The sequence below is a fragment of the Mustela putorius genome, unplaced genomic scaffold (assembly GCF_011764305.1).
Source record: "Mustela putorius furo isolate JIRA1106 unplaced genomic scaffold, ASM1176430v1.1 tig00537248_pilon_pilon_pilon, whole genome shotgun sequence".
Taxonomy (NCBI): domain Eukaryota; kingdom Metazoa; phylum Chordata; class Mammalia; order Carnivora; family Mustelidae; genus Mustela; species Mustela putorius.
The window spans coordinates 7,286,322-7,308,829 of NW_025422387.1; the positions used below are offsets into that span (position 1 = coordinate 7,286,322).

Genomic DNA, 22,508 nt, shown 5'->3' on the forward strand with positions numbered 1-22,508 from the left:
GCTTCCTGCTACACAAGGAGCCTAATGAGGGACTTGATCCCAGGATCCTGGGCCATGACCTGAGCCAAAGGGAGATGTTTAACCAAATGAGCCACTCAGACATTCCTGAAATAAAATGTTTTAATGATTCCTAATGAGAAATCTGAGGCTACTCATCTACAGTTAGATTCCCCCAATGACTGTAAAGGCATAATTAAAAACCAGGTTTGTCAAAACAACACTGGATTTCTAGGACTTTCTCCTAAGGAAATCATCAAAAATGGGTAAATGTGGGGCACCTGGGTGGCTCAGTTGTTAAACATCTACCCTCGATCAGATCATGATCCCAGGGTTCTGAGATCGAGACCCACATTGGGATCCCTGCTTGCTGGGAAGATTGTTTCTCCCCTTCCACTCCCCCTGCTTGTATTCCTGCTCTCTCTCTCTCTCTCTCTCTTTAAAAAAAAAAAGGATAATTGTTAGGAACCTAAATCTTTGTCATAAACATCTTCAAAGGGGAATGGTTAGATCAATCTATGAAGTTCCTACATTTAAGTTTTCCAACCAAAAGGGAAGAAGTATTTTCACTACAGTGGAAAAGAGCTAACTTCTTTAACATATAAAATGCTCTTGCAAATCATTACGATTAACCACATTTTCAGAAACAGGCAAAGGGGGCGCCTGGATGGCTCAGTGGATTAAAACCTCTGCCTTCAGCTCAGGTCATGATCCCAGGGTCCTAGAATCGAGTCCCTCATCGGGCTCTCTGCTCAGCGGGGAGCCTGCTTCCTCCTCTCTCTCGGCCTGCCTCTCTGCCTACTTGTGATCTTTCTGTCAGATATATAAATAAAATCTTAAAAAAAAAAAAAAAAAGAAAGAAAGAAATAGGCAAATGATGAGGTGCCTGAGTGGTTCAATGGGTTGAGTGTCTGCCTTCAGCTCAGGTCATAATCCCCGGGTCCTGGGATCAAGCCCCACACTGGGCTCCCTGCTCCACGGGGAGCCTACTTCTCCCTCTCCCTGTGGATCTGCCTATTTGTGCTCTCTGTTAAATAAATAAAATCCAAAGAAAAAAGAAAAGCATCTCAAAGAAAATATAATGGCTTTTAAACAAATAAAAAAATTATCCTCCCTCAGAATTAAATAAAAGTTGTAAAATGTTTTATCAGATTAAAAAATATTAAAGTTTGACATAGGGCACCTGGCTGGCTCAGTCAGTAGAGCATGTGACTCTTGATCTCGGGGTTCTGAGTCTGAGCCCCATGTTGGGTGTTGAACATATTTAAAAAAAAAAAAAAAAAAAAGAAAGCAAGTTTGGTGTGTCTGGTGTCTGGGTGGCTCAGTTGTTTAAGCATCCAACTCGGTTTCAGCTCAGGTCTAGATCTCAGAGTCCTACGACTAATCCCTGCACTTGGCTCTACACTCAGAATGGAGTCTGCTTGTCTCTCTCCCTCTGCTCCTCCCCCAGCTCACACTCACTCTCTTGCTCTCTCCCTAATAAATAAATAAATAAATAAAATCTCCTTCTCCCTCGCCTGCCACTCCCCTTGCTTGTGCTCTCTGTCAAATAAATAAAATCTTAAAAAACAAACATTAATTAATTAATTTTAAAAGATCTTCAAGAAAAAAAATTTTTTTTAAAGATTTTATTTATTAATTTGACAGAGAGAAATCACAAGTAGATGGAGAGGCAGCCAGAGAGAGAGAGAGAGGGAAGCAGGCTCTCCGCTGAGCAGAGAGCCCAACTCAGGACTCGATCCCAGGACTCTGAGATCATGACCTGAGCCGAAGGCAGCGGCTTAACCCACTGAGCCACCCAGGCGCCCAAGAAAAAATTTTTTTAATAGAAACATTGTGTCAGCTGAGTAAGATTACTCTATGAGCTAGGTAGAGTACCTTCTCAATTCGCAATTTGAATTGCGAATTGGGGGTGGAGTGGCTCAGTTAAGCATCTGCCTTTGGCTCAGGTCATGATCCCAGGGTCCTGGGATGAAGTCCCACATTGGGCTCCTTGATGAGGGGAGCCTGCTTCTCCCTCTGCCTGCCACTCCCCCTGCTTTGTGCACTCTCTCTCTCTGACAAATAAATAAAATCTTAAAAAAAAAAAAAGAAAAGAAAAAGAAAAAAAACCAGGAGGAAGAAGAAGGAGGGGAAAAGTACATCTATAGAAGGATACACAGAACAAGTTAACTGGCAAAGAACCTAGAGGACAAAGGATTGGAGAGCTGGGGTATAATCTTTCTTTCACCTATCTTAAATTTATTGAATCCATGAATTATTTTCAGTTTTATGATATTACTTAGGAATGCCTGGGTGGCTCAGTTGTTAAGTGTCTGCCTTTGGCACAGGTTCGATCCCAGGCTCCTGGGATCAAGTTCCACACCAGACTCCTTGCTCAACAGGGAGTCTGCTTCTCCCTCTGCCTACTGTTCCCTTCCTTGTGCTGTCTCCCTCTCTCTCTCTGACAAATAAATAAAATCTTTAAAAAACAAAATATTTTCAAAAAAAAAAAAATATTTTCTAAAAGTAAATGTCTATCATACAGGAAAATCTGGAAGAACATTAAACAAGTGATTTTTTATGTCTTTATAGCTTTATGTTTCTGTATAAGGAAGAAATTTTCCACAATAAATATTTTTCATGTGTGGGACACCCTGGGTGGCTCAGTCAGTTAAGCATTTGCCTTCTGCTCAGGTCATGATCTCAGCATCCTAGAATCAAGCCCCAAGTCAGGCTCCTTGCTCAGCAGGGAGTCTGCTTTTCCCTCTGTTCACCCAGCTGTGCTTCCTCTCTCTGTTTTCTTTCAAATAAATAAATAAAATCTTTAAAAATATTTTTTTCATGTTTAAATAGAAGGAAAAAAACTTGAAGAAATCTTTAAAAATTACCTCCTAATTTTCCTCTGATAACATCCAAGGCTTCCTGGTACTTTCCCAAACGTTCCAAGATCATGTAATAAAGTTCAACCTTACAGAAAAAACAAATAAGAAATGCAAAAATCAAAACTTTTCAGTAAGAACAATCGCTTGCATGTTTTTAAAAAGTTATCTAGGGCCATCTAGGTGGCTTGGACAGTTAAATGTCGGACTCCTGGTATCAGCTTAGCTCTTGATATCAAGGTCATGAAGTCAAGCCCTGCCCTGGACTCCATGCTGGGTGTAGAGCCTACTTAAAAAAAACTAAATTTTAATTTAATTTAATTTTAAAAATATCAATAGAAAAGAACACTATCTTCAAATGAGATGAAATCGGCAGTAAGAATGTTCATTATACTTAAGCCTAAAACTTCATATTTATAAAAAAGGCAAGAATGAGGACCCAGCTCTCTAACTGGAGTAAGACAGCAGTTCGTAATACTGTAATACTATAATACATAATACTGTAGCAATATCAAACTCATGAGAATACAAAGTAGGGCTTTTGTCGGACTTCCCTTACTCACTTCAGCCTCGGCCTCTATCTTGTCTTCTTTCACCATTTTTTCTACCATTCTTTCAGCAAGGGGCAAAAACATCGTTTTTGAGAGGTTTTCATCCTGTGCCGATATAGACTATAGGAGAAAAAAATAAATATTTCATTCTAATTTCTCCCCCGCTTGCACTATTTATATTACCAGGCAGACCATTACCATGACACCAGCAGATAATTATCGTTCACTACGTCAAGAATTAGACCTAATTTGAACTTACCACGAAGATCCTTTAGATTTGCTTTAGAAGAGATTTGTTAAAGATTCATTATTCTACACATTTTTGACAAACTGGATTTCCACCATTACTTTTAAATGGCCTGTATAAACTATAAATGGCCTATATAAACTAAAATAAGCTTTTAAATGGCCTAACTTTTAATAGGTTATTCATACATTTTTCTAGAACTGTGTTAAGAGGGGGTATGCCTATACTGCTCATTATATGTAAAGGGTATCATCAGGTGTTTGAAGAGAAAAGCCCTTCAGATGTCCTTTTGAGATGCTCACATATTGGAGGGAAAAAGCCAATACCTTCCATTTATACAGCCTAGTATTAACTAGTTTCGAAAATTAAGATTATCTTAGATTGATAATTAAAATCAAAGCATATTAATAATTTTAACATTGCCTGAGATTCCGCTCAGAGCTCAGTAGCTCAAGGTAGCTATCATGCTTATTTCGTAGCTAAACTAAGAGGTTCCCCAACAGCTCTCTAAGACATGTCCTGAACCCAGTATATGAACGCAAACCTGTCTGCACCCAGAGCCTCTCTGACTTAACTGCTACATTTTAACTCTTTCCTTCCCATCTTCTCTTACACACTATCTCCTTTTGACCCCGACAGTAGCTCTGGGAGATAAGGATCTCTATTCTGCGGAAGAGCAACTGAGGTTCAAAAACCAGAATTGGTAAAACAAGGCCATCCAGTTCAATAACATGTTCACTAAACAGTATTGTCTTAAAGAAAAACCTCAAGCAAAATATCAAATATTTCGAGGCTCATACTTAATCAAATAATCCAGTAATGGATCTAAGATTCAGGGGAAATACAGTCTGTGCTACACACAAATAAACCGATATACCAACTCATGAGGAATAAATACCAAACCCCCCAACTCAAAAAGTCAACTGACAGTATGTAGAGTCTCTGTTTGACACATGATGCAACACATTACCCAAGCTGTTCAGAAGACAAGGACAAATAACTATACACAAAAATAAAAACAAATCTCAATCCCATTCTAAATACCATACTCACTTGCATAATTAAGCTCATCACAGACCAAAAGTAATAAGGGTTTTTGGGGACAATTTTATATAGAGCCATGCCAGCCTGAAAGACAGAGAGCCATAAATACTTAATTTAGAAAACATCATACAGAGGGCAATTAAAGATCTAGATAGTTACTTTAAGTGCCTAGTGATTTGATGGGTATTTTCTATGGATACCAATATAGGTAATCACAAAGGTGAATTTTTATATCATCAGGAATATTTCACCTTTTGAACCAGATTTCTTCAAATTAAAAGCCATTATTTTTGGAAAGCATAGTAATCCAATATGGTTCTGACAGACTACCAACAAACACAATTTGGCTTATGAATGTACACCAACAAACTTACCTAAAAATACTGTACAAACCAGTTATAGTAAAACAAATAAAAAAATCCAGACAGTATATTTAAACTTAAAATCAGAAAACTTATCTCTGACATTATTTAAAAAATAGTAATTCCTAGGTTAGGAAAACAATCAGGTTCTTTCAAAATACCATTAACCAGAACTGAACCCTTTCTTTGTGAAATGTACAATATGAAATACTTAAAAGCAGGGACATGGCAACAAGGAACAAAATAGATCTATTCATGTATAACTGAGAATCTGCCCATAATTAGCCAATTAGTAATCAATTCTAAGAACTCAGCTAATTGTCTCTGTTACCATTTTTTTAATCTTTTGCCTATCTTCAATCCACTTGAAAAATTACATGGAGTCCCTATTAAGTGGAAGGGAATGTCTATTAATACCTGCCCATGATACAAAAATTGAGTCCTGGTCCCAAACACACTTAAAAGCTAGGGAAAGTGGGGTGCCTAGGTGGCTCAGGGGGTTAAGCCTCTGACTTTGGCTCAGATATGGTCCCAGGGTCCTGGGATCAAGCCCCACGTCGGACTCTCTGCTCCGCAGGGAGCCTGCTTCCTCTCCTCTCTCTCTGCCCTGCCTGCCTCTCTGCCTACTTGTGACCTCTGTCTGTCAAATAAATAAATAAAATCTTTATTAAAAAAAAAAAAAAGCAAGCTAGGGAAAGTGATAAGACAAATAGTCAAATGACTAAAATAATACTTGGCAAAAAAATAAACATCCTATACAAAAATACAATGCTTTTTTTGTTTCCAAAAAAGGCATGGTTAAGTTTGTTCATTCCTTTCTTTTTCTTTCTTTTAAAGGAAAGAGGGGAAGGGAATTTAATCATAAAGTCTTCTTCAAAGTAGCAGTCTTTCACATGAACCTTGAAGGTCGAACAAAATGTCTACAGGCAAAGATGGGGTTAAGGATACATATACACAAATATTTGGAGTGAGCAGCTAAATGAGTGAATCAATTCCAGGTAGAAGCAAAATGAATCTGAACAAAAATATTAAAGAAAGAAAAGACATGTTGACAAGAAAAAAACAGGATGTTTGGCTATAAATAAGGATTAAGAGGACTGGTAGGGGGAAAGGGCCAAAGGGTAACAGATAACATGGTTGTAAAGCACTCAAAAAGGAGTCTGTTATATAGAGTAAGGGAGTGACATGTACACATCTATATTCTTCTAGAAAGAGTATTTTAGCTGTACCATGAAGGAAAAAAATAGGAGATGAGGCAATGAGGAACTAAACCAGGATGAGGTAGATCAAAGACACTGTAGAGAAAGAGTCAAGATGATTTAGAGACAAAATGGACAATACAGAATAAGGAGAGTCTAAAGGGCACCTGGGGGTGGGGGGGTGCTCAGTCGGTTAAGCATCTGCCCTTTGGCTCAGGTCATGATCTCAAGGTCCTGGGATGGAGCCCTGCCTAAGGCTCCCTGCTGAGTGGAGAGTCTGCTTCTCCCCCTACCTCTGTACCTCCCCCTGCTCATGCTCTCCCCTGCTTTCCCTCTCTCTCTCACAAATAAATAAAATCTTTAAAAAAAAAGAAAATCAAACAAAAGGAGAGTCTAAGATGACTTAAGGTCCCTGCTTCTAACATCAAACCCTGGAGGAATGGAATGAAAAGTGCTGGAAAACCAATTTTACTTGACCATCTGGGGAAAGAAAACATTTTTATAATGACATACAGAAATAAAAAAGGAGAATATAAATTAATATGAACTTTTCATACAAAAAAAAAAAGACAAAAATTTCATGCCTGCAAATACTGATACTCTGCTGATACAGAAAACTTCTGAAGACACACAAGTTTAAAAAACAAGGCTGTGAGGGGCACCTGGGTGGCTCAGTTGCTTAAGCCACTGCCTTCAGCTCAGGTCATGATTCCAGAGTCCTGAGATCCAGCCCTGTATTAGGCTTCCCCTGCTCTGCAGGGAGTCTGCTTCTCCCTCTCCCTCTGCCTTTCACCCTGCTTGTGCTCTCTCTCTCTCTGTCAAATAAATAAATAAAATCTTTAAAAGGGGGGGGGGGCACCTGGGTAGCTCACTGGGTTAAAGCCTCTTGCCTTAGCCCCAGGTCATGATCCCAGGATCCTGGGATCGAGCCCCACATTGGGGTCTCTGCTTGGCCGGGAGCCTGCTTCTGCCCCCTGCCTACTTGTAGTCTCTGTCTGTCAAATAAATAAGTAAATAAAATCTTTTTTAAAAATAAAAATAAAAAATAAAAAACACTGCTGTGAACTGGAGAGACAATACAGGGATGTCAAAAAACAAATAAACGAAGGAATGTCATTATAGAAAAAGAAAAGTCCAATCACCTTTGAACCCATAGCAAATCTTCATTCAAGATGATTTTAAGGGGTGCCTGGGTTAAGCCTCTGCCTTTGGCTTAGGTCATGATCTCAGGATCCTGGGATTGAGCCCTGCATCGGGGTCTCTGCTCAGTGGAGAGCCTGCTTCCCCCTATCTCTCTGCCTGCCTCTCTGCCTATTTGTGATCTCTCACTCTCTCTCTCTTTCTGTCAAATAAATAAATAAAATCTTTAAAAAAAATAAAGATGATTTTAAATATTACCTGCCAGGGATGTCATTTGGGACAGCAGAAATCCTTAAGTTTTCTGATTCCCTGGCTTCCCTCACTTTTTTACCTCCACAAGTTAATGCAAATCATTCAATTATCAATAATTTATTGTGTAGATGCTATTCTAGGCACTGAAGATTCCACAGTGAACAAAACAAAAATGCTCACGCTCAAGAAACATGACATTTAATTTGTAAACTACCTTCTACCCAGACTGACATATCACTTTCAAAATAAACATACACAAAAACTAAGAAACTGTAACTATCTTAAGCAGCGAAAGAAGAAAACAAAAATAAGACATTTCATTCTGAAACACTGAACACCGAAATGCTCCATTCTTCCAATATATTAGCATGGAAGAATGTAAAACAAGCTATCACAGAGTGCCTGGGTGGCTCCTTTGGTTAAGTGTCTGCCTTTGGCTCAAGTCATGATCCCAGAGTCCTATAATCGAGCCGCATGTCATCAAGCCCCATGTCTTACTGCTCAGAGGAGTCTGCTTCTCCCTCTCCGTTTGCCCCTCCCCCTGATCCACTTCTCTCTCTTGCTCACTCTCTCTCTCTCTCAAATAAATAAATCTTTAAAACAAACAACAAAAAAACAAGCTATAGCTACAACATACAAAGGATTAATGACTATTAAGCCACATCAAAGCAGTGGCTCCAAAGAGCAGGATGCAAAAGTATATGTGTATCTCTGCCAACATGTAAAGTTCAACTTTCTCCTTCATTCAAAATTTACCCTAATATTGTCATTGCACATACTTGTCCTTTTTGTTATTTTACTGCATGTATATATAATAAACATAGTTCAAAAATATGTTTTGTGGGATCATAAAATTAACATATACCTAAAAAAAAGAAATTAAGAGAAAGAAAAGTATCATAGGCCTATATCCTGGTAACATTTTAGTACATTCCCTTAGAGATATAAGACAGAGACATAGTACTATTCGAGGGGAAGTAGGGTGTTGTATTTTATTCTACCATGTGGATGAAGCATAATTCCTTTAACTCTACCTGTATTAATGGACATTTAATATATTTTACTTAAAACATTCCTAGAAGTAAAAATTCCTTTGTATGTGCTACCAAAGCAAGCACAGAAGTAAAAATATTAAAGATTTACATACATAAATACATGTTACTGTTGCCAATTTAAAAATTATACTCATTTTACGTTAAAAGAAAAATTATAATCTCTGCATATTTTTCCTGAGAACAAAATCCATTAGTAAATAAAACACCTTCAAAAAATTTTAATTGGGGGAAAAAAACCTTGTAATTTAAAAACTTTTATAAAGAAATACAAAGATTAATTTTAAGGAGAAAGGATTTATATCAATATAGTATCTTCCATGCTCCCTAATTTATCTACTGTGATAGTCTGATATTCCAAGTAAAGAATAAGAAACACAAGTAAGAAAGCCTTGCTCTCAGAAAAAATCATAACCACAAACAAAGCCATTTCTAAAAAAATACTAGTTTGACATCATAACCCTTTATGGGCTTAACAGTTTCACTTCTCTGGGATGTTGACTTTACCCACCCACTATTCCAAATACATCTAAATACATGGAACATCTAAAATGTGCTAACTGGAGAATAAGCTACCTCTGGCGAAAAAGACAAATATCCAAAGATTGGGGAGTTTTCCCCGGTGGATTTAAAAATCTCAACAGGCTACAAGGAGTTAAATTTACAAAGTTGATGCAAACTTCAATCTTTCTACAGTCTGTTCATTTTTTGTTCTGGGATTTCTGCTCATTTTCTGAAAATACAACAGCAATCTCATGCACCGGGACAATCTGAAGCCAACTTACCAGAACCAAAGAAAACATACCACCAGGACACCAAAGAACAACCAGATTTCCCCCAAATAAAACAAAGAACTTGAATATAGTTCATCTTTAAAACACACAAAGAAACACACCCACACACAAAGAAAGTATCTCCCTGATTTCCACACACAAACACAGATTCAGCTCTACACACAGATGCAAACATCCACATACATGCACACACATTCCTACAATTAAGTCGCATTTAAGGAGACTTGTATCTAATGGCAAATCCCACAGTCCAGGAGATTTGGAATCAAGTTACCTGTTGCATTTTCTTATATTCGCCCACTCTGGCATAAGCCATGAAGAGGTGAGAGTGATACTCTTCACTATTGGGAACTTTCTTCACAGCTGCCTCATAGAGTTTTGTAACTAACTCCGCTAGGATAAAGAGAAATAGGATATTCTTTAATTATTGAAGCATACCTTAAATCTTAACAGCATTTAACTTTTCCCCCCTTTGGAGGAAATAGAGGTCTCTTGTCACTAAGGAAGAAGAAAGTATTTGTTTTGCCTCATCTGATCATTACTCTTCTCTTGGTTGCATGTTAGCTGATGAAGCATGAAATAGCTCAGGCCTCCCAACACATTTACAAGATAAGTAAGACCCCTCAGGATTCAGCCTCTTTGTCTCCTTCGTACTTATTTCCCACAGCACTTAGTGTTCCAGCACGCTGAACTATCTGTAGCTCCAGCAGAACCCCTGCGCTGTATCATACCTTTACTCTGTTCCCTCTGCCTGGATTCTCCTTTCTTCTCTTTTCTACTCAGTGAACATCATCCAAGACCAAGACCCAGCTCAAATGTTATCCTCACTGCAAGGAACTGTGAAAGTTCAAATGTAATCCTTCCCTGAACACCGTCTCTGCACCTCCACCCAGTCTGATCACAGCTTCCTTCTGCCATCTCTAAATTTTGTAAGTCAGTCTCTTAAAACATTTATTAACACATAATGTAGAATACATTCATGAATTTCCTTTTTTTTTTTTTAATTGAGCTCTACAGGGGCGCCTGGGTGGCTCAGTGGGTTGGGCCGCTGCCTTCGGCTCGGGTCATGATCTCGGGGTCTTGGGATCGAGTCCCGCATCGGGCTCTCTGCTCGGCGGGGAGCCTGCTTCCCTCTCTCTCTCTCTGCCTGCCTCTCCCATCTACTTGTGATTTCTCTCTGTCAAATAAATAAATAAAGGGACGCCTGGGTGGCTCAGTTGGTTGGACGACTGCCTTCGGCCCAGGTCATGATCCTGGAGTCCCGGGATCGAGTCCCACATCAGGCTCCCAGCTCCATGGGGAGTCTGCTTCTCTCTCTGACCTTCTCCTCATTAATGCGCTCTCTCACTGTCTCTCTCTCAAGTAAATAAATAAAATCTTTTAAAAAAAAAATAAATAAATAAATAAATAAAATCTTTAAAAAATAATAATAATAATTGAGCTCTACATCCAATATGGGGCTTGAACCCACGACCCTGAGGATCAAGAGTCACATGCTCTACTGACTGAGCCAACCAGTTACCAATGAAATTTCCCCTTATAGACTGTGAGTAACACAGGGGCAGAGAGACCCCCTTTCATCTTTGACTTGGATACAATACTTTTCACAGAGAAACATTATTTGTGAAATAAATGATTTTTTAAAAAACACGGGGAGAAACCGTATCTCTCAATCAACATAATCCCGAAATAGTCAGATATAATCCCCAACTCTTAAGTTCTGTCTTTTTATAAAAATGAAAAACAAGGGGTGCCTGCGTAGCTCAGTCAGTTAAGTGTCTGCCTTCAGCTCAGGTCGTGATCCCAGAATCCTGGTATCAAGCCCCACACTGGGCACCCTGCTCAACGGGAAGTCTGTTTCTCCCTCTCCCTCTGCCCCTTCCCCTTCTGCTTGCGTGCGCTCGCTCTCTCTCAAATAAATAAAATCTTTTAAAAAAATGAATAACAAAACTATAAAGTAACATTTCTATCCACTAGGTTGGCAAAATTTTATTCTTTCCAGCTTTATTGCGGAATAACTGACAAAAATTGTATACTTTAAGGTACACAACATGACAGTTTGAGGGCAAAACTTTTTTTTAAGATTTTATCCATTTATTTGAGAGAAAGAGAATGAGAGACAGCACAAGTTGGGTGAGGAGCATGGGGAGAAGCAGAGTCCCCGCTGAGCAGGGAGCCCAATGTGGACTCAATCCTGGGACTCTGGGATCATAACCTGAGCTGAAGGCAGATGCTTAACCAACTGAGCCACCCAGGTGCCCCGAGGGCAAAACGTTTTAAGTCAAAACTGAGCAAAATTAATAAAGTATTACTTAGGAAAACAAATGTGATAAAGATTTTTTAAAAGCAAGATAATAAAATATATTTAAGAAAGCAAGTACTTGCTGGAATGTGAAAGGGGAAGTGAAACTGACAGGGAACACACACAGGAATCTGTCAGTATAGGGGATGCTCTGTTTCTTAAGTTGGTTGGTGGATTCATGAATGTTCATTATTCCATACCAAGTATTCTAGTGTTATGTAAAATGTGCCTTCTATAATATGTACTATGGAAGATATATATCATTCCATAATAAAAAATTTGAGAAATTAATAACAAAAAACTTTATTTACAGGTGAAATGGTAGACTACATAGAATATGCTTAGAAATAATCTAGCAGGGGGATGGGATACAGATAAAATTTGCCATGTGATATGATCGCTTAAGGTGGATAGTGAGATTTATTATTCTGCTCTGTTTTTTTATGTTTGAAATTTTCCATATCAAATAGTAAAAAAGGGTAACTCTTCCATTTAGTAAATCAAAATGTCATAAATTGACCTCAAGTTCTCATTCCAATTCAGGGTACTATACATGTAAAATATCCTTTTTGCCTGCAGTCTTTGTAAATCCTGGTCAATGCATTATTTTGCCTATCGCCATCCACTCAAAACACGAGTGATTAGTCAAATGAACAAATACAGAAATCCGGGGTGCCTGGGTGACTCAGTGGGTTAAAGCCTCTGCCTTCAGCTTAGTTCATGATCCCGGGGTCCTGGGATCGAGCCCCACATCGGGCTCTCTGCTCAGGCTCTCAGAGCCTATTTCCCCCTCTCTCTCTGCCTGCCTCTCTGCCTACTTGGGATCTCTGTAAGACAAATAAACAAAATCTTAAAAAAACAAACAAACAAAAAGAAACAAATACAGAACTCAATCAGAAATAAACAAAACCTTGGGGCACTTGGGTGGCTCAGTCAGTTAAGTCCAACTCTTAATTTCAGCTCAGGTCATGATCTCAGGGTCATGAGATGGAGCCCAACCTTGGGCTCCAAGCTGGGTATGAAGCCTGCTTAAGAGTGTCTCTCTTTTCTCCCTCTGCCCCTCCCCCCCTTACATGCTTTCTCTCTCTAAAATAAATAAATCTTAAGAAAACAGAAAAGGAAAGAAACAAAAAACTTCAGCTCAGTATTAAAAACAGTAAAAAGAAACACACGTCGATGCATCTCCCGGTAAAGAATAGTCAGTGCCTGTAGCGAGTTGTCATCTGTGGGTTCAAGGGCCGCCACCTCCTGTGCCAAGGTAAAGGCTTCCTCTTGCTTTCCAGTTCTCTGTAAACCAATTGCCTTTAAAACCTGATACACAGGAAAAACATTAGTTTTAAAAGGACAGAAATGAAAATATAAGCCAAACTCCCTGCTCAGAGGGGACCCTCTCCTGCTCCCTGTACTTGTGTTCCCTCACTGTCATATAAATAAAATCTTAAAAAAAAAAAAAAAAAATGAGCCAAAGAAGGCCAACTTGAAAACACAAGATAAGCTGTAAGGTACACCTAGGCTGCTAATCAAGTAAACCATATTTTACTAAAAATTTCAGCACATCAAGATTCTTTCTGGGGCACCTGGGTGGCTCAGTCATTAAGCATCAGACTTCGGCTTGGCTCATGGTCCCAGGATGGAGCCCCGCACTGGGCTCCCTGCTCAGCGGGAAGCCTGCTTCTCCCTCTTCCCACGTGCCCTGCTTGTGTTCCCTCTCTCGCTGTGACTCTCTCTGTCAAGTAAATAAAATCTTAAAAAAAAAAAAAAAAAAATGATTCTTTTCTATTTCGGTAATATTAAGATGGCACAAAAGGGGCACCTGGCTGTCAGTCTGTAGAGCATACAGTGCTCGGTCTCAAGGTTGAGTTTAAATCCCACACTGGGCCTGGAACCTACTTAAAAAAAATAAAGGCGAAACACAGCTTAAAAAATAAAGCCTATCAATATAAGATAATTATATTAGCTAAATTATGTCAAAAATATCCAAAGAAACAAATAGTAAGCTTTTAATTAAATACTATTTATGGCATTTAAGTAATCAGAAAAATAAATGGCTTAGAGAAGTGCCTGGCTGGCCCAGTTGGTGGAGTGTGCAACTCTTTATCTCAGAGATGAAAGTTCTGCGCTGGGCTCCACACTAAGCATGGAGCCTGCTTAAAAAAACCTGAAAAAACAGAGTCACTAAACAGATTTCACACTTATTCCCTTTTAAGATTATAATATATAACCCACCAAATACAAGTAACTCCAGAGCAAATGACCTTACCTTAGCACAATGAAGATCCTTATGTTTCTTCAACAATTTATCTGCTTGTTGAATTGCCATTTTATTATTACCATTATCAAGATAATCTATGAAAACAAATTATGATAGTTGTTATATTCCTTTGACAAGAAAAATGCATAGGCTGGTATGAGATGTTTCATAAAGTATTTTAATTCAGTATTAAAAACATCATGGGGGCACCTGGGTGGCTCAGTGGGTTAAGCCTCTGCCTTCGGCTCGGGTCATGATCTCAGGATCCTGGGATCGAGCCCCATATCGAGCCCCATATAGGGCTCTCTGCTCAGCAGGGAACCTGCTTCCTCCTGTCTCTCTGCCTGCCTCTCTGCGTACTTGTGATCTCTGTCTGTCAAATAAATAAATAAAATCTTTAAAAAAAAAAAAAAATCAGGGACGCCTGGGTGGCTCAGTTGGTTGGACGACTGCCTTCGGCTCAGGTCATGATCCTGGAGTCCCGGGATCGAGTCCCGCGTCGGACTCCCAGCTCCATGGGGAGTCCGCTTCTCTCTCTGACCTTCTCCTCATTCATGCTCTCTCTCACTGTCTCTCTCTCAAGTAAATAAATAAAAAACCTTTAAAAAAAAAAAATCATGGTGCCAATTTTAACTTTAAATGGCTAGGATGGTACAGAATACAATCTTATCTGTAGTCATCTCTCGGACCTGTTATAAAATTGTGGTAAGGAAAAAGGAATCAATTATTATCCAAGTCTAACAAAAGCAAAGATTCATTTCCAGATTAGAAGATCTAGAAGAAGATGAGAAGTGTCATAAATGGGAAATGGTGGTAGCTGTCAATTCTAAAACAGGTCAGTCCACAACCTACTACTACTTCCTGATCCCTCTTGGCTCATCAAAGTCCCAAATCAGTGCGGGGCAGATGAGACACAGATAACTCAAAATAAGTTACAGATCAAATGCTGGTGAGCGCATGGAGTAACAGCACCTCTCCGTGCTGCTGGGAAGGTAAAATGGTATATCCACCTTGGAAGACAGTCTGACAGTTTCTTTAAATGCTAAACATACTCTGCCATGTGATCAACAATCGTGCTCCTTGGTATCTACCCAAATAAGCTGAAAACTTACCTCCATACAAAAATCTGCACATAAACGTTTATTGCCGTTTTATTCACAACTACCAAACCCTGGAAGCAACCAAGATGTCCTTCAAAGGGCCAATGAATAAACGAACTGTGACACACCCATACAATGAAATATTATTCCGTGATAAAAAGAAATAAGGACAAATAAACACTGGAGAACTTTAAATGCATATTGCTATGTGAAAGAAGCCAATCTGACAAGGCTACATACTCTATGATTCCAATTACATGACATTTTGGAAAAGGCAAAAAGTATAGAGACAATGAAACAATCAGTGATTACCAGGGGCTGGGGTTAGGATGAATGTGTGGAGCACGGGCGATTTTTAGTGCAGTGAAACTATTCTGTATGATTCTGTAATGATGGATATAATTCATCATACTTTTGTCAAAACCCACAGAAGGGGCGCCTGGGTGACTCAGTCGGTTAAAGCCTCTGCCTTCAGCTCAGGTCATGATCCCAAACTCCTTGAATCAAGCCCCACATCCGGCTCTGCTCAGCGGGTAGCCTGCTTCCCCCACTCTCTCTCTGCCTGCCTCTCTGCCTACTTGTGATCCCTTTCTCTCAAATGAATAAATACAATCTTTAAAAAAAAAAAAAATACAGAAGATACAACACAAAGAATAAATGCTAATGTAAACTAGCAAACTATGGACATTAGTTAAAAATAACCTATCAGGGCACCTGGATGGGTCAGGTCATGATCCCAGGATCCTGGGATCGAATCCTGCATTGGGCTCTCCGCACAGTGAGGAATCTGATTCTCCCTCTACACCTTCCCCTGCTTGTGCTTACTCTCTCTCAAAAACAAATAAACAAAATCTTAAAAAAAAAAAAAAAAAGAAAAGAAAAAAAAGACCTAGGCACTAGGTGGCTCAGTTGATTGGGCAACTACAACCACTTTCAGCTCAGGTCATGATCCCAGAGTCCCAGGATCGAGTCCTGCAGCGGGCTCCCAGCTCCATGGGGAGTTTGCTTCTCCCTCTGATCTTCTCCCCTCTCATGCTTTTTATCTCTCAAATAAATAAATAAAATCTTTAAAAAAAGAAACAACACTGACCTATCCTAGTGGCCCTGCCACTGAAACAAAGTACCATAGTAAATCAAGATATTAACAACAGAGTAAACTGGGGGGAGGGAGTGGGATTGTGGGAATACACAGGAACTCTGCATTTTTCCCTCAAGTTTCTGTAAACCTGAAACTGCTCTAACAAATAAGGCACATTAATAAAATGTGTGCGTGTGTGTGCATACACACAAAGATTCATTTCCAGAGAAGGAAAGTAAGAAGTGTTACAGGTGGGCAACAAGGGTGATAGCTGTCAATTCTAATTATAGAAAGATGACCGAATGCAGGCCAGTTCACAATCTACTACCTCTTATGGTCCCACTCTATCAAAGTCCCAAATCAGCAAGGAACAAAGGAAGCATAAACAACTCAAATAACCTATGCCACTGGTGGCCCAGAGTACCCCACAAAACAGAAAAACTATCATTTTACCTAACGAATTCCATTTTCCTCCAATGAATACTAGACTAAAACTTAAAACAGAGCTACAGGAACCCATGAGTTTCATCTCTTCGGTCTTTCTTCAATGCCATAACACAGACGAACACCAAGAATGCTAGGTGAAGAGATTAAGAAGCCCTACTTTTGACGTAATCACAATATAGGGAGGAAGGTCAAAGAGAGACCGACTCGCTGTGGATGCAAGTGCAGTCTAGAAAAAAACACCTAATATTCGGGTGGAGAGACTGGAGAACCAGAAAACACTAAAAGCATACTATCTTGGCTTAACTACCCAAATATCTAACACCAGTTTTCTTAAATAGCCCAGCCAATATGCCATCATTTGTCCTTACGGGAAATACCTGACATTTATTTCAGCTCAATAAAGGATACTTTCTCTTGGGCTGATCTCTTTCTGAGTCAGTTCTAAGGTACTTCTGACTCATTCCTGTAAGACTCCAGGTTCTTTGAGCATACCTGAAGAGTAATTTCATCTGTAATGAGAACCCAGTTCTGAAGATGTGCCCATAAAGGATGAGACCAGCGGTCAGGACTACAAAGGCATTTAACTTTTCCCTCTACACCTACCTGCCCATGCCCTCTTCTCTGGGAATGGTTCCTACTGCGTCTACTGCAGGAGCAGGATAGGATGACCATGTCTAGACCTTGGAACTCCACCCAATGGGGTGGATATTTGACCCAAGGGTAAATCAGGTTTCTTCCCTAGTAAACTGTAACTGCAACACTGAGTCACAAAGAGTCAGGAAACTATGGGAACCTCATCTGGAAGGAATAAATATTTTGAGTCTGACATTACCATTGGCAGCTCCAGAATTTCCATTTTGAAGAAGCCTTAGGGGATGCAAGTTAGTTGCTGCGCAGTAAAGAAAAGGAGTTATCTCACCTCTTCATTCACATAACATTTATAAAAGTATTAAAAATGTCACTTATATTTATCAAAGGATTGGGGTCAGGGAAGTGCTAACTAATTGAAGCTTGTAGGGAGAGATCACATCTTGGTGTGGCCACAAAGCCAACATGGTGAACCCTGGTAAACTCATGAGTAAGCAAAAAAAGGAAAAAAAAAAAAAAAGGGTAGTCTGAAGAACCCAGCAGAGAATAAACACACATAGATAAAAGTTCAGGGGAAATTGGGAGGGGGAAAAGCTTTAGGAATGCCTGGACAGCTCAGTCGGTTAAGTGTCTGCCTTTGGCTCAGGTCATGATCCCAGGGTCCTGGGATCAAGTCCCGCGTTGGGCTCCTTGCTCAGTGGGGAGCCTGCTTTTCCTTCTGCCACTCCTCCTGTTTGTGCTCTCTCACTGACATAAATAAATTTTTAAAACTTTAGATCCGGACAGCTCTCTCCAGTTTCCATCAAACGCTGAATACTACATTCGTGCTCTAGGCTCCCACCAGGGTTTACAACAAGCCCCCTTCACTAGAGCTTGTGTCAATGGGTTTCTGCTCCTTGCACTCAAAAGTTTAACTAAGACACTCCACTGTATCACTATATTCAGCCAGTCTGCTGTCAGGCTCCCCTTTCCTACATGCCTAGAAGGGAAAAGTCTATTTTCATTTTACATTCCTGACTCTAGAATATAAATTATGTAACCCTTGGAGAAAATAGGTCAATAAAAATGATATCCCAGAGTCCCTGGGTGGCTCTATAGGTTAAGCCTCCAAATTGATTTTGGCTAAGGTCATGACCTCAGGGTCATGAGAGTGAGCCCCACGTCCAGCTCTTTACTGGGTGTGGAGCCTGCTTAAGATTCTCTTTCTCGGGCGCCTGGGTGGCTCAGTGGGTTGAGCCGCTGCCTTCGGCTCAGGTCATGATCTCAGAGTCCTGGGATCGAGTCCCGCATCGGGCTCTCTGCTCAGCAGGGAGCCTGCTTCCCTCTCTCTCTCTCTCTTCCCTCTCTGCCTCTCCATCTACTTGTGATTTCTCTGTCAAATAAATAAATAAAATCTTAAAAAAAAAAAAAAAAAAGATTCTCTTTCTCAGGGCGCCTGGGTGGTTCAGTCGTTAAGCAGCTGCCTTCAGCTTGGGTCATGATTGCAGAGTCCTGGGATTTAGTCCCACATTGGCTCACTGCTCGGAGGGAGGCCTGCTTCTCCTTCTACAACTCCCCCTGCTTGTGTTCTCTCTCTGTCAAATAAATAAAATCGTTTTAAATCAATCAAGTAAGTAATCTCTACACTCAACATGGGCTCAAACTCACAACCCCAAGATCAAGAGTTGAACGCTCTTCCAACTGAGCCAGCCACCTCTTAATACTAATGTTTTTTCTTTCATTTTCTTTTAAAGATTTTATTTATTTTATTTGACAGACAGAGATTACAAGTAGGCAGAGAGGCAGGCAGAGAGAGAGAGGAGGAAGCAGGCTCCCTGCCGAGCAGAGAGCCCAATGCGGGGCTCGATCCCAGGACCCTGGGATCATGACCTGAGCCGAAGGCAGAGGCTTGAACCCACTGAGCCACCCAGGCGCCCCTAATGTTTTTTCTTTTAACAGCAAAGAACAGACTTCAGATTCAGCTACACAAATATCAGAATCTAGTTAAACCTTTAACAACTTTGTTTTGTTTTCATCTTTTTTTAATATTTTATTTATTTATTTGACAGACAAGAGATCATAGATAGGCAGAGAGACAGGCATAGAGAGAAGGGGGAAGCAGGCTCCCTGCTGAGCAGAGCCTGGCGTGGGGCTTGATCCCAGGACCCTGAGATCATGACCTCAGAGGCTTAAACCACTGAGCCACCCAGGCGCCCCGATAGGTTATTTTAAAATAAATTTAAGTTAAAAATCAAATTAGAGAAAAATTCTAAGTAATTAATAGTACAGATAGTACTATAATAAAGCTGGCTAGAAGAATGATAGAAATTTGGGAAATACTGGGTTAAATTATTGGCAACAGACTATCAAAATCTGTTAAATGACTGAACCAGCCACCATCCTGGGTAACAATTTGAAGAGAAGTGAAGCTTCCTTATATATGCAGACAACAGTAGACCCTGACACAGGCAGGCCTCTCTGTCTGCCGGGTAGAAGAGGTCCTGGGATTAATTTGTCCAATCACAATTAGGGATACTGATATTAAGAAAGAGGCCAGTCTTGGGTGTCTGGTTGGCTCACGGCTCAGTCTATGGAGCATGCACCTCTTGATCTCAGGGGTTATGTGTTTGAGCCCCATGTCAGGCATAGAGCTTACTTTAAAAAAGAGAGAGCCAGGGGCGCCTGGGTGGCTCAGTGGGTTAAAGCCTCTGCCTTTGGCTCAGGTCATGATCCCAGAGTTCTGGGACTGAGCTCGCCATCGGGCTCTCTGCTCAGCAGGGAGCCTGCTTCCTCCTCTCTGCCTGCCTCTCTGTCTGCTTGTTATCTCTGTCAAGTAAATAAATAAAATCCTTACAAAAAAAAAAAAAAAAAACGAGAGAGAGAGTCAGTTTTGCCAAAAAGAAAGAAAGTAAGCAAGCAAGCAAGCGAGCAAGGCTTTAGGCTCTGGGTACTTGCAGCTGTAGTGAAATTCTCTAAAGCAGCTAAGATGACAACCTGCAATGTTTCCACTTCCTAGAAGAGCTTCAAACACTACTAAAGATATTGCTACAATTTAGAAAAAAAAAAGACTGAATATAACATAGCTCCATCTTTGCTTAAAATTCTAAATGCTTTAGAATAGGAGCCTTGCTTTTACCAAGAATACAAATTGTAGGTTAAACATTCCTCCAGTCAACAAATGTTGTTAAATACCTACTACTCCCAAGATGACTGGGAGGGTTAAATTTAAAAAGGAATGACGCCTCCTAACCAATCACCTCACAGCCTACATTTGCCCCCCACCCTTTTTAAGATTTTATTTGGCAGAGAGGGACACAGCAAAAGAGAGAACACAAAGCAGGGGGGAGTGGGAGAGGGAGAATCAGGCCTTCCTCTGGGCAGGGAGCCTGATGCGGGGCTTGATCCCAGGACCCTGGGATCATGACCTAAGCTGAAGACAGACGCTTAACAGGTGCCCCAACATTTGCCCTCTTTTAAACTATTTCCCCCAGGGTATTCAGAGCTATCTTTTTTTTTTTTTTTAAGATTTTATTTATTTATTTATTTGACAGCTCACAAGTAGGCAGAAAGGCAGGCAGAGAGGGGGGGGAGGAAGCAGGCTCCCTGCTGAGCAGAGAGCACGATGTGGGGCTCGATCCCAGGACCCTGAGATCACGACCTGAGCTGAAGGCAGAGGCTTCAGTGGGTTAACCCACTGAGCCACCCAGGCACCCCAGAGCTATCTTTTTAAATTGCAAGTCTGAACACCTCACTCTCCTGGTTAAATCTCTTCACTGCTCCCCATTTATCTTTAAAACAAATTTCAAAATTCTTAAAATGGCTTACAAAGTTGATGCGGTCTACCACAGTAGCCTCATCTCAACCAATCTCTGCAGTGCCAACACACAAGCCTTTTCCTAGGTCCTCGGGTGGAGCAAGCTCCTTTTTACATACTTCCCCCATACTGCCTAACCTCTCCTCTTCCACGTTCAAAGTAAAACGTCATTTCCACAGGGAACCTTTTCTTGTCTTGTCCCTGACAGCTCAGATGCCCATATTGTATGCACTCACGGGAACCGACATTTTTCCTTCAAAGCTCTTAACACAGCACCTGGGTGGCTCAGTTAAACATCTGCCTTTGGCTCAGGTCATGATCCCCAAGTCCTGGGACTGAGCCCCATGGCTGCCTGCTCTGCTTCTCCCTCTCCCTACCACTCATGTGTGCTTGTGTGTGCGCATGCGCGCGTGCACACGCAGTCTTTCTCAAATAATAAAATCTTTTAAAAAAAAAAGCTCTTAACACAAGTGTAATGATTATGTGTACCATTATTTTTAAGAAACAAGCTCCTTGAAAGCAGAAACCATGTCTCTGCTGTGCTGTTTGGTACTCACTCATTCCCTGAATCTACATTGTGCCTAGCACATATTGGGCCCTCAATAAATAAGGTCAATGAAGAAAGGAATAGAGAAATGAACAAACCATACAGGGGGGAAAAAGACAGTCTTCTAAAAATTGAGCAGTCTATCAGGAAAATGACATGCATACAAAATTGACCACAACAGTAAGTTCCAAGAACCAATCATTAATGATGGCTTCATACTATTTTTTTAAAAATCTTTCAACTAGGGGCGCCTGGGTGACTCAGTCGTTAATCATCTGCCTTCACCTTAGGTCATGATCCCTCGGTCCTGGGATCCAGTCCTGCATCGGGCTCCCTGCTCAGCAGGAAGCCTGCTTCTCCCTCTTCCACTCCCCACACTTGTGTTCCCTCTCTCGCTGTTGTCTCTCTGTGTCAAATAAATAAAATCTTAAAACACACACACACACATGTCAACTAATTTTTGTAAAGCTTTGTTCTTTTTTCAAGTTTTATTTATTTATTTTTAAAGATTTGATTTATTTATTTGACACAGAGAGAGATCACAAGTAGGCAGAGAGGCAGGCAGAAGAGAGGGGGAACCAGGCTCCCCGCTGAGCAGAGAGCCTGATGCAGGGCTTGATCCCAAGAACCTAGGATCATGACCTGAGCTGAAGGCAGAGGCTTTAACCCACGGAGCCACCCCGGTGCCCCTCAAATTTTAGTTATTAAGTAATCTCTACATCCTCAACAGCTTGAACTCCCACAACCCCAAGATCAAGAGCTGCATGCTCTTCCAACTGAGCGAGCCAGGCACCCCTCCATTAAGTTTTTTTTAAGGAGGCTCCACTCCACACTCAGCATGGCACCTAATGCAGGGCTCAAACTCATGACCCCGAGATCAAGACCTGAGCTAAGACCAAGAGT

The 22,508-nt window shown here is 40.6% G+C and overlaps 1 protein-coding gene across 2 annotated transcripts in view; it reads right to left on the minus strand.

Annotated features, from left to right (window-relative positions):
- NAA25 (N-alpha-acetyltransferase 25, NatB auxiliary subunit) overlaps nucleotides 1–22,508 on the minus strand; it is a 73,916-nt gene that overhangs the window by 46,597 nt on the left and 4,811 nt on the right. For both annotated transcript variants that reach the window (XM_004753267.3, XM_045073581.1), the window contains exons 2-7: nucleotides 14,062–14,147; nucleotides 12,974–13,112; nucleotides 9,774–9,892; nucleotides 4,710–4,784; nucleotides 3,422–3,529; nucleotides 2,868–2,946 (exon numbers count right to left, since the gene is read on the minus strand). In XM_004753267.3, coding sequence (XP_004753324.2) covers nucleotides 2,868–2,946; nucleotides 3,422–3,529; nucleotides 4,710–4,784; nucleotides 9,774–9,892; nucleotides 12,974–13,112; nucleotides 14,062–14,147 — 606 coding nt within the window. The remainder of the gene's footprint in view (nucleotides 1–2,867; nucleotides 2,947–3,421; nucleotides 3,530–4,709; nucleotides 4,785–9,773; nucleotides 9,893–12,973; nucleotides 13,113–14,061; nucleotides 14,148–22,508) is intronic.